Here is a 12,483-nt window from a genome sequence, read left to right as displayed (position 1 = left end):
GTGGAATACTTTGGTTTCTCCATCTATGGTAATTGAAAGTTTGGCTGGGTATAGTAGCCTGAGCTGGCATTTGTGTTCTCTTAGTGTCTGTATAACATCTGTCCAGGATCTTCTGGCTTTCATAGTCTCTGGTGAAAAGTATGGTGTAATTCTGATAGGCCTGCCTTTATATGTTACTTGACCTTTTTTCCTTACTGGTTTTAATATTCTATCTTTATTTAGTGCATTTGATGTTCTGATTATTATGTGTCGAGAGGAATTTCTTTTCTGGTCCAGTCTATTTGGAGTTCTGTAGGCTTCTTGTGTGTTCATGGCCATCTCTTTCTTTAGGTTTGGGAAGTTTTCTTCTATAATTTTGTTGAAGATATTTGCTGGCCCTTCGAGTTGAAAAATCTTCATTCTCATCTACTCCTATTATCCATAGGTTTGGTCTTCTCATTGTGTCCTGGATTTCCTGGATGTTTGAGTTAGGATCTTTTTGCATTTTGCATTTTCTTTGATTTTGTGCCGATGTTCTCTATGGAATCTTCTGCACCTAAGATTTGCTCTTCCATCTCTTGTATTCTGTTGCTGATGCTTGCATCTATGGTTCCAGATTTCTTTCCTAGGTTTTCTATCTCTAGCGTTGCCTCACTTTGGGTTTTCTTTATTGTGTGCACTTCCCTGTTTTGGTCTAGTATGGTTTTGTTCATTTCCATCACCTGTTTAGATGTGTTTTCCTGTTTTTCTTTAAGGACTTCTACCTGTTTGGTTGTGTTTTCCTGTTTTCTTTAAGGACTTGTTACTCTTTAGCAGTGTTCTCCTGAATTTCTTTAAGTGAGTTATTAAAGTCCTTTTTGATATCCTCTATCATGAGATGTCTTGATGTCTATCATGAGATATGCTTTTAAATCCAGGTCTAGCTTTTTGGGTGTGTTGGGGAGCCCAGGACTGGGTGAGGTGCGAGTGCTGTGTTCTGATGATGATGAGTTGTCTTGACTTCTGTTAGTAAGATTCTTACATTTGCCTTTTGCCATCTTGTAATCTCTGGAGTTTGTTGTTGTAGTTGTCTCTGGTTAGAGCTTGTTCCTCTTGTGATTCTCTTAGCCTCTATTAGCAGACCTGGGAGACTAGCTCTCTCCTCTGAGTTTCAGTGGTCAGAGTACCCTCTCTGCAGGCAAGCTCTCCTCTTGCAGGGAAGGTGCACAGATATCTGGCATTTGGACCTGCCTCCAAGCAGAAGATGAAGGTCTGAAATAGGGCCTGTCCCAGAAGCTGTTAGCTTCGGTAGTCCATACTCTCACATGGGCAGAATAGTCTCAGAGGTATCCGGGAACCAAGATGGCTCCCCTAGGTGCTCTGGCAAAGTCCTCTCGGGAGGGGCAGACACCTCTCCTCTGGCAGGGAAAATGCCCAGATGTCTGGAGCCTGAAAAGGGGTCTGCCTCAGAAGCTGTCCTCTAGGGACCTTGGGGGTGTCTGTCGACTCTGCTTCCAAGCTGACTAGGTGCTGGTGCTGACTGGAAGGGACTTGTGACCCTGGTCAGGTCGGGTTTTCTACTTCCCTAATGCTGTCTCAGGTCCTGCGTAATTGGGCCTCCATATTTCTAAGTTGAGTTCCTGCCTTGACCTCCCTCAATGATGGATTGCCACTTGCAAGCTTAAGCCAACTGAATCTTTCCTTCCCAAGTTGTTTTTGGTCATAGTGTTGTATCATAGCAACAGCAAGGAAACTAGAATAGGGGTTAATAGTGTCAAAAATCTGTTAGTTTGCATTTGTCAAGTGGGTTTTTATATGGAAATCTTGTTGAATTGTATGGAGTAGAGGCCAAGCCATATGGAAATGATACTTGGAGATTATCACAATATTACCTGTTAACTTTTGCATTACTACTGTCATAAAAAAATTATTTTTTTCAGCATTTGTTCCATCTCTATTAGCTCACCTCTAACCTTTCTTGTCACTAAAGCAGGTAGCTAACCCATGACATCCTCAGTGGCTTCTTGGTTGGGCCCCCTCTAAGGCTGTGGTTTGTTCCAGATTAGTTCAATGTTGATTTTAACTGCCATTCACAAAACTAGGACACTTAATGTCAAAGTCTATGTGAAAGTATATTAAGCTCCACTATATACCTCATCATTCTTTGTACCTAGCCAATGGCATATTATGCATCAAGAAACTATGAAAAAGTCATACAAAATATATGCAGCAGGCTGGGGACATGGCTTAGCATTGTAGTGCTTGCCTTATAAGTAGGAGTACCTAAGTACTTTAACATTAAAAGCCCCCAGAACACACATTAAAAAATAGACATAGTAGTGTTTGCTTGTAACCCCATTAAAAAAGAGACATGGTAGTGTTTGCATGTTATCTCAGTAGAGGTAATGACAGATTACTGAATGTCACTGTTCATTTAGAGAGTCAACTTGACAAATTCTATCCTAGTAAGGAACACTTCATCAGAGAGGAAAAGTAAGGTAGGCAGAAACTGGAGAGTCCTGAGATTCATGGACATACCAGAGGTTGTCCTCCAATGTCCACATAAATGCACACACAGGTGCCCATGCAGCTGTACACACATAGATATCTTCCCAAACACAGACTCACAGATATCTATATTAGCATAACCTCTTTATCTTAAGCTATCAATCTAGTCAAATGTTTTCAATAACTGATCACTCACTTGCAAATTTACCTTCATTTTTATAAAGTCAATGTGTATAATGAGTTCAACCCTCTATTCCATATTTTCAGTTTTGAGTTTTAAGTGTTTTGACCAGAATTTAATATATGTATTGATATCCATGGCTTATGTCCTATGTGGCATGGAATCATATAGTCTAACAAAGTTAGAGTTAAGTGGGTTTTATGGGATTAAGTCTTCTCTTTTGAAACCATTTCTCTGAGGTTCTGGGAGCCCTGCCTGAAGAAGGATTGTCTCCACATCTCATACCTCTTTATAACCCTCATAATCCTCTTCAGTTTTGAGAGGCACTGCTTACTTGTGATGTCCGGGGAAGGGTGTGGAATGTACTGTTGTTTGACCATTGTACCCTGCGTATTTTGTCTTGACATACAAACACCTGCCTCTGCTTCAGCTGCCTACAGTTTACCTCTCTGCTCTCCTCATCTGAGTTACCCTCTGCCATTTGCAATCCTACTTTTCTTGTCCATATCCTGTACCCTCAGAGAAGTTCAGCAAAGAATCTTTTCCTCATGTGGCATCAAGATTTGAAATGACTGTTTTGTTGGATAGTCTCAGGGAGTAAAGAGTGGACCATTCACAGTGATCAATATGCATACAATACTCACAAACTCACTGGCAGGAGGAAAACAGACCTGTCAGTATATGGATAATTGCATGTTTACATCCATGGTAACATTTTTACTTATAGGTATATATCTGTATTATTCTGTATCTATGTTTATATTAGTATGCATCTATATGAGTGTTTATAGATGTATTTATAACTATAACTACAATTATATCTATTGTCTATATATGAAGAGAGAATGTGCATATGTACACATACATGTATATTGTATATGGGATCCAATATACTAGTCTTGGGCATTTGAAATATACAGTTGTCAGGCATTAAATATATTCACACAATTAATATATTATCATAACCCATTTAAAAATCTTTATTTTTACCCATACAAGCTTCTAAACACTTAGCATATAATAACACTGCCCTCCTCCCTGCCAACAGTGTAAACCGCTAGTGAGCAGCACTCAGTGGTTCTTGTCATTTTCTTTTCTTTATTGCTTAATTCTGTCTACAGTTAGTGAGGGCATTGTTCATTTAGACCCATTTAGCCTAGCATTGTGGTCTCTTGCTTAAGTAACAGAGAAAATGTGTTTCCCACACCTCTCCAGATTAGTACATCTGGTCTCCTGTAATGCTGCCCTTCCATGGTTGTTAGTGGCTATCTTCCTGACTGTCCCCAATGGTTTGCTTGTGTGATTGTGTCCTCAGATGCACAGTATTCCCAAGTCAATCAGGTCTACCAGAATTTAACTGAAATAGTACTTCAAATTACTTATCTCCCAATACAGTTGTACCCTGAAGGACCAGGGACTGTGGTTTCAGTCCCTAGTCTGGGTAGGCTTCATTCAGCCTTGACATGGATGTTGGATGATCCACTTAAACTTCAATTTACCACTTCAAAGAGGACAGCTTTACCATTTGATTTCTGTTCTTGTTTGTTTCTCACTTCATTTCTGTTTAGCTTTTGTTTTATGCTCATAATTTTAATCACTTCTCTTTATATGAATATTCTAGCTCTTTCCTTTATAGTTACCTAAGAATTATAAACTACACCCTGAAATTATGGAATCATCTGAAATCAATACGAATTTAGTATTACATATAAACAAAAGTTTTGCTCATACCAGCTCAATTCCCCAACTTCTTACTATTGACTTCATAAATTGTATCTCTATATATTAATATGAATCAACATAAATCCATAATTATTTTATCTATTTCTTTCAAATAGTACAGAAAAACTGAAGTTGAAAATCAAAATTATGATAATATTTTTCATGTATATACAAATATGTGTATATATATACATATATATATATATAATTTTCACATATGTGAGTTTGTATTTCCTCTTTTGGAAAAACACATTTTTCAGTGGTTTGAAATTATATCTGAGGTTCTTTCAACTTATATAGCTCCTCTCAGGAAAAAGTTGGGGTCAATTCCATTTTTAATGAACTCATTTGCCTTTGGCTTTTTGGCAAGTGCTTTAAATTTTGTCTCTTTCTTGGGGGATACATATGCAGTATACACAGTTCTCACTGTAGCAGTTTCTCACAGTTCTCTACTGAGGGATCCTGCCTTTGTGCTATTTTCTCTCACCCTTTGTCCATGTATTGGTTTTGCTTCTACCCTGCACTGCCCCGATTGATGACACCAAAGCCCAGGCATGGTGATAACCAGAGTGCTGAACAAATGGGCTTTCATACCACACAGGGATCTCTCCCAGAAACATTCCCATGGGTGTACCCCAACATTTCACTTAATTGAACTGGATCACAAGCCCTCTCTTGAACTCATTTCTTGCAAGAATAAAAGAAGTTTCCTTAATTGGATGAGATAGTTTCTGTAGGGTAATGGATGGATGATAGAGTCCCATCCATTCTATCCAGTATGCACATGGTCCTTAGAGACCACTCTGTGGTGATGGAAACCCAACAGGAGGCTTGAGAGACTCAGAAATGAAACCGGACACCTATACAAAGGGGCCATTCCTGTTTCAGTCCAATGCAAAGCACATTCAGCATTTAAAATTGAATTAAAGCTATTAAGCTATGTACTTTATAGATCTTAGTGATTATCCCCTGCACTGTGATCCATGGGGGTGGGTATAGACAAAGCTGCCTTCTTTTTAGGCAATGGCCTTTTCCCTAGTCTATAAACTGACCCAACTCAAGGGCAATCATCAAGAACAAAGGAGCTTCTAATTAAATTTTCACCTCTTCAATAGAGGAAAGAACTAAACCAAAGAATGTCAATGTCCTTTCATGGGCAAAGGTGTCTTTGATTTTCAAGAGCAAAGACTCACTTTAATGTAGCTGAGCTGTCTTCAGTGTAAGAGAATTCCCTTTGAGTCATGATCACGGAAGCGCTGAGTGTGTCTTGCATAAATTTTCTGGGTGTTTCCTTGATGGCTGTACCACCTTCTGACAAAGTTTCTCTCTGTTGTAGTGACCCAAGGAGGTGTGTCTCTCGTCTCAGACATGTGTCCAGATCCTGGGATTCCAGACAATGGCAGAAGAGCAGGTTCTGACTTCAGGTAGGAAACAAACCAAAAGCAAATCAGATCTTCTTTCCTAACACGTACGCCTGGGATGTCATTTTTAACTCATTTGTACTACAGGTGGAAAGAAATAACTTGTCAATAATTAAAAAGCTACAGCATTTGCAAGACTCTAGACATATTATGGTGATAATTTCCAGGCACCTGTCATTAATAGCTTTAGAAACTGAGCTAGGCTAAAACTTTGTCTCTGAAAAGTATGTGAAAAAAATTGTCTTCAGATTTTCTTATATTTAAATCTGTGTCACTTGATATTCTAATGCTTAAAAATAAAGAACACAAAATTTTTATTACAGCCTCAAGATTATTGTCTCAAATAAACTTTTAAGGTGACAAATACTGCTGGCCTTCAGTGACATTTACTACTAATATGCTGACAATCATTTTAGGATTATGAAGAGCTGGAGACCCCTCCCTCTCCAGGTGCAACTGAGCTTACAATCACTCCAGGGCTTTGGATTTCTTTGTGTCTCTCAGTTCAGGAAGGTTGTGTTTGTCACTCTACATGAGCATCTAGTAAACAAGAGTAATCTGAAGAAAATCAAGAGTGAAGGACACAAGAAAGGAGTTTTCCTTCCTTATAATCTGCTCATTTGTTTGAGAGAGAGACAAAATTAAGGCTACTGACATCGCCTGAAAAGCTTCGCTAGCCATGCAGAGGGAAGAGGTGGATGTTCAGAGAGCTTGACACAGCAGCGATCCCTTTAAAGAGGATGAGGAATCGTCACACTTGTCTGTGGGTTAGCTGTCAGGAAGTCGATGCTATCCCTAGAGTCTCTGCCACCAGTTACACAGAGCTGTAGGCTGAGTGAGTTTTTAAAAGAGTTTTATTTAAGATGCTAAACTGGAAAATTTAAGGTCAAGGGGCCACATGTGGAAGAATCACAAAGTGGGGTAGGCTATTGAATGAGAGATTGGGAGCGGCTATTGAATGAGAGATTGGGAGCCTTGTTGAATGAAGATGCTTGGGACTCTCCCTCTACTTCTTCTTCTCCCCTGCTCCCATCCCCCAACCCCCATCTCTCATTAAGGAGCCATTAAGGTTCCATCTCTGGCATCCCCTATGATTCACTTAACCTAAACCACCTCTCAGTTCCTACCCTTAAAGAGGTCATCTGTATTAGGTTCTCACCCCTATAATGGGCTTTTGGATTTAACCCACACAGCCCTTACTAAACCAAAGCATCCACAGTGGTATTTTTGAAGAAAAAAAAAAAAAAAAAGAAACAAATGTGACAGACGGATCTCCAAATGCTACATTTTAAATTTCAGGCTCCAAGACTAATAGTTTAAGGGTCAGAAGCTTAGACACTTAGGGTGACTTGGTTACTTTTGCTCTAGTGTTGTTTTAGTTTTGCTTTGTTTGCTGTTATATTTTGTTGCTGTAGATGTGACATGTCAGGGTTGAATGGGATGAAGGAATCTCAGCTGAGCAATTGCTTTCATCAGCTTGGCCTGTAGGCAGATCTGGGGGCATTTCCATCATCAATAATTCATATTGGAGGGCCAAGCTCACTAGGAACAGTGCTGGGCTATATACATTACCTACCTTTCGATCTTTTCCCCTTAACTGGGCTGCCTGTCTAGCATTACAAGAAGAAGATGCACCTAGTCTTACTGCAACTTGATGTGGGAAGGGTGGTTGGTATCCATGGGAGGCTTTCCCTTTTCTGAGGAGAAGGGGAAGAAGGGTAGATGGTGGGGGAGTGTGAGAGGGAGGGACTGGGACGAAAGGAAGGAGAGGAAGCTGCAGTTGGGATATAAAATATATAATTTAACCAATAAGGAAGGAAGGAAGGAAGGGAGGAAGGGAAGGGAAGGGAAGGGAAGGGAAGGGAAGGGAAGGGAAGGGAAGGGAAGGGAAGAAGGAAGGCTTCTGCTTCAGTTCCTGTGTCTGGTTTCCTGCCTCAAAGTCCTGCCCTGACATACCTCCATAATCGTGTACTATAACCTCTGCTTGTGGACGTTGTACATCGTGGTGCGCACTAGGCTCCGCACCACGATGTACAACGTCCACAAGCAGCATGCACTCTTATTACTTATTGTTATGCATCAACACATAACTAAAATATAATTCTCTCTTTGTTTGTTTTTTTTTTTTTTTTTTTTTTTTTGTTCAGTGTTTTATCACAGCAACAGAAAGAGAAATAGGTTAGAAAGAATGGGGTTTTGATTTGCTAGACTTGATCATGCTGTTTGGGAGAGTGTCTTAGTTGGTGTTTCTATTGCTTCAGTGAAACACTCTGACAAAAATCGAACTTGAGGAGGAAAAGGGTTTACTTGGCTTATACTTCCAGGTTATAGTCCATCATAGTCAGGTCAGTGGAGGCTGAAAAGNCTCACCTGTGAATCATATGAGGCCACCATCATTTAAGCAAAGTCTTCTCAGAAGTATTTCTTTTGGGTCAACACAAAGAAGCTGTGGTTCAGAGGGTGATGACATAGCAACTTGGAGATAGTGTGTCCCACATGGTACTGGCTTTATTCCCAAGATGAGGAGGAAGTAATTCTGATGTTGTTCACCAGTGTGATATCAGCTGTAAGTTTTTCATAGTGACCTTTATTGGGTTGAGGCTGTAGTGATCTGTATTTCACTTGTTTGGATTTAACACAAATGGATACAAGATTTTTGAAATCTATTTTCTAAATCTACAGAGTTGATTTCAACTTACATGATTAAATTGTTAATATTTTGTGTTGATAGATTTCCAATGTATCAATTCCAGTTTTAGTGATCACGTTAATATGGCCAAGAAGTATTAGACTTTTACAACATCTTGTCCTTTTCTGGTGTTAGGGAAGAAGAGAAGGTCTCTGCATGCCAGGCAAGCATCTGACTGTAGATTGTCACCTCCTGACACAATATTGCCATGCTTCTGTTCTGTTAGATTTCACTTTGTAGAAATTCACATGTGTCTTACACACAGTTTCATGACGTATCATCCTATATGGACTCTTTTTATCTTATAAAATTATGTGGGAAATCTTTCCTCTATAATATTCTAAAACAGTTTGTACATACATAATTGGCAATGACTTCTCCCGAAATGCTTAGGGAATTCACTTATGAAGCCACCAGAAGAGGGCTTTTCTTAGGCAATGCTTTCAGCCAGTGACTCATTATCTTCTCCATGTCTACATCTCCTTTTATTACCTGTGATTTTAAATTTTCACTCAAGTTGGCAAGCTTACCAACACAAAACTTTTCATAGTACTTTCTACACTGTTACTTTGAGTTTCTAAAATGGATCTAGTTAGCATTTCTATAAGGAATGATTTTTGTTTTTAAGGTAGCATGTAACATTTTGGGTTTTATTATGGAATTTTAAACTATAACCTCTTTTATGTTGCATGTCCTGTCTCTGCTTGCATCTGTTCTCTAACACCTCTCTGTGTTCTCTGTTCCACAGGAATTTTGTTTTCCTGTTACATGGGCCACTGTTATTTCTAAAGACCTTTTTCTCCTTCTTGGTTGTCTCCTTTCTAGTTTTACAGATACACACACACACACACACACACACACACACACACACACACACACTCATGAGTGACAGCACACAATCTCTTTCATTCTAAGTATGAGTTATTTTGCTTAATGTAATCACATCCAGTGACATCCATCTTTGTGCAGATTTCATAATTCTGTCCTTTATGGCTACATAAAATTCCACTGTGTGTCTATACCATCTTTAAAATGTTAGACTTGTTTATTTTATTTTATATGTATGAACATTTTGCTCTCATGTATAATATTTGTAGCATGTTCATGTCAGCTGCTTTCAGAAGCCAGAGTGTGTCAGATCCCCTGGAACTGGAGTTATAAGTGGTAGTGTGTTACCATGTAAGTGCTGAAAACTTAACCCGTGATGTATACAAGAGCAGCCAGTGCTCTTAACCACTGAGCCATTTTTCCTGCTCCTGTACCACGTTTCTACCGCCCATTTTTCAAGGCATGGGTATCTGGGTTAATTCTGTTTCTGAGTCTTTTAAATCAATAGTCATGTCTCAGCTCATATTCCTTACATTCACATTTTCCCTTTTGATTTATTGATCTGATGCCCGGTGTTATTGATTCTCTAGAAATGACAATAATGCTGCTTTTGCAGAGTTTTCTTTGCATTTTTTTCTAAACTTCAGTTTCATAGATTTGGTCACCATTAGTTCGTGGGTTCTTTTCATTTCCTTGACCCACATTCACCGTTTGAACCACGGGCTTTNTCTGTTGTTCTTTTGTCTCATTTCTAGAGTGGAGTAGGTCAGTGGTCTAAGGTCATTCTTCCTCAGCCTTTTATGTCACCATTCTTAATACTTATTTGTCTAATGTGTATATCTTTTCCTCTGGTGCTGTGCATGCAGGCAGAACACTCAGACACATACAGTTGTCAATTTATTGATACTACTTTATTGTTAAGACTATGTTCCTCCCAATTAAGCATTCTTTTCAAGTTACCTTGAAAAGAATGTATAGTTTTCTTTTTTTCTATAAAAACATTTGGTTTCCACTGCTAGGAATAAAATAGAGGCTTGTGCATTCCCACATAGTGTTGTAACACCCACCACCTCTTTCCCAAGTTCCAGTTTTTAGTAGCATTTTCCACTCCAAAATCACACTCATTAATACTAAAGTGTCTTGTTAGAAACCTCTTTAAGCACAGGGAATCTGTCAAACCCATAGTGATTAATAGGGCCTCAGAATTTCTCAATTTTTGTTAGACAACTTTATTTCATCATTGACAACAAAAGTATAATGTTTTCTTTGAAGTTAAAGATACATTCTAATGAAAATTTCTGATAGAAAGTACAATCCTATCAATCAAAGTTTGTCAGTCATCTAGATAAATAGGTACTCAGCGGAGAGACAAGCATCCAGTTGGCTCAGATGGCAATCATACATACCCTTTGTCCTTATAACTTATACTCCTGGGATTCCAATCCACACTGGAGAGGCACTGTAGATTTAAAACGTATATACAGTAAAATCCAAAAACATTCTTGCTTTGCAGGGAACTTTCTTAGCTGTCCCTGGACTTTTCTGTGAAGCACACTGTTTTTGCTTGCACAATGCATTCGCCATCTGGAAACACAATGGAAGGAAGGATCCTGTTAAGTCTTTATGTTGATTTACAAGACCTTTTATTTTTACAGATCCTCTGAAAGGGTCTCTATTCAAGGATCTGTGGGTCATGGCATGAAAAGAGATGCCTAGGCACACAAACTGTGTCTCTACAGCTCATGGGTAAAAAGACATTATTCAGAGGTATGACTCCATTGTAAGTGAAGTTGAGTAGGATTGAATTGAAGGTCATCTGTATCGGTAGTTGTCATTGTGCAGTGGCCACTGGTATCTGAGACACATGACCTGTTTTTATTGATGCTACTTGCTCTCTATTTTCCATGGGACTAAAGAACTCAGATGTGTTCACACACAGTCTGATGCATCCTGCCCTGTAAGGATGTCTAAGTCTTGGATGAAGTTACACAAGAAGGCAGTTAGTCTGCAGGTTGACTACTCTGCTGAAGTCTAAAACAGAGAGAGGAAATTTTTCCTTTTTTTCCTCACAATTTTAGCACTGCCTTTAGTGTAAATCAGTTCAGTTCTTTCTAAATTCTTATAATCAATACTAATGACTATTATATAATCCAGATAAATGTCTGATGTGGTCAAGATGAGCTGGACTTAATTATAGCAGTCACTCTAATTATATGTAATTTTGGGGCTTCTTTCTCTTTGAAGAGGGTTCATTTTATTAAGTTGGTAAAATATCTATCATCTAGTTTTGTTTGAGTTATTATTGTTTCTTTGGAAACCTCTGTATTTTTCTTAAGGCAATCTAAATATTAATCCCAGTGTTATCAATAAATTATTCAAAGCTAATGGAGCCAAACACAAAGCTTTCCTATTTGAATTACGATTGTGGAAGAACAGTTTCCTAAGTATTTGTTACCATTGACCACTGTCTAAAAGACAAAGTATATTCATTAAAACTGAGGAAATATGGGTAAGATTGATGGAAACTTGGGTACCAAACTGGGAAGGAAGATGCTGTGTTGGGGAGGGATTCTGATCTCTACTNCCTGTTTAGTTTCCATCTTCAGGAGAATTTAACTCTTTAATGTTCAGAAGTATAATTATCCTTATTTTTTAAAGAGATTTTCTCTTCAGTGCTGGGAACTGGACCCAGGACCTCATGCCTTCTAAGCAAATATTCGACCAACTGCACTGTTGGTCGAACCACCAGCCCTCTCCACTCTTTCCCCAGTGATGGGATAGAACTTAGAACTCTGCATGTGCTAGACAAACAGCTTGTCACAGCCACATCCCTAGCACCTGAATGCCATTGTTTGTTGTTTTTTTCTACTTTATTTGTTTGATTTCTAGTTTTGAGACTAGGTCTAGATGTCAAGCCCAAACTGGCCTCAAACTCACAACTCCCCTACCTCAGCCTCTGGAGTGCTGGGATGTGTATGAGCTACCTATGCTAGCTCAGTGAATAGATTCTTTTGGAATAAATCAAGTTAACTTGCATCCAAGTTGTACAAGCTTGCAATCCCACCAACAATGGAGGAGTGTTCCTCTTTCTCCACATCCCCGCCAGCATCTGCTGTCACCTGAATTTTTGATCTTAGCCATTCTGACTGGTGTGAGGTGGAATCTCAGGGTTGTTT

General features: G+C 39.0%; 1 protein-coding gene across 1 annotated transcript in view; it reads left to right on the top strand.

The window, feature by feature from the left end:
* The window catches only part of Csmd1 (CUB and Sushi multiple domains 1), a 1,596,626-nt gene that overhangs the window by 1,115,948 nt on the left and 468,195 nt on the right, over positions 1 to 12,483 (top strand). The window contains exon 8 of the mRNA XM_029480674.1: positions 5,706 to 5,793. Coding sequence (XP_029336534.1) covers positions 5,706 to 5,793 — 88 coding nt within the window. The remainder of the gene's footprint in view (positions 1 to 5,705; positions 5,794 to 12,483) is intronic.

The sequence above is a fragment of the Mus caroli genome, chromosome 8 (assembly GCF_900094665.2).
Source record: "Mus caroli chromosome 8, CAROLI_EIJ_v1.1, whole genome shotgun sequence".
In the NCBI taxonomy this organism is placed as follows: Eukaryota; Metazoa; Chordata; class Mammalia; order Rodentia; family Muridae; genus Mus; species Mus caroli.
This window is presented reverse-complemented; position numbering and strand designations above follow the sequence as displayed.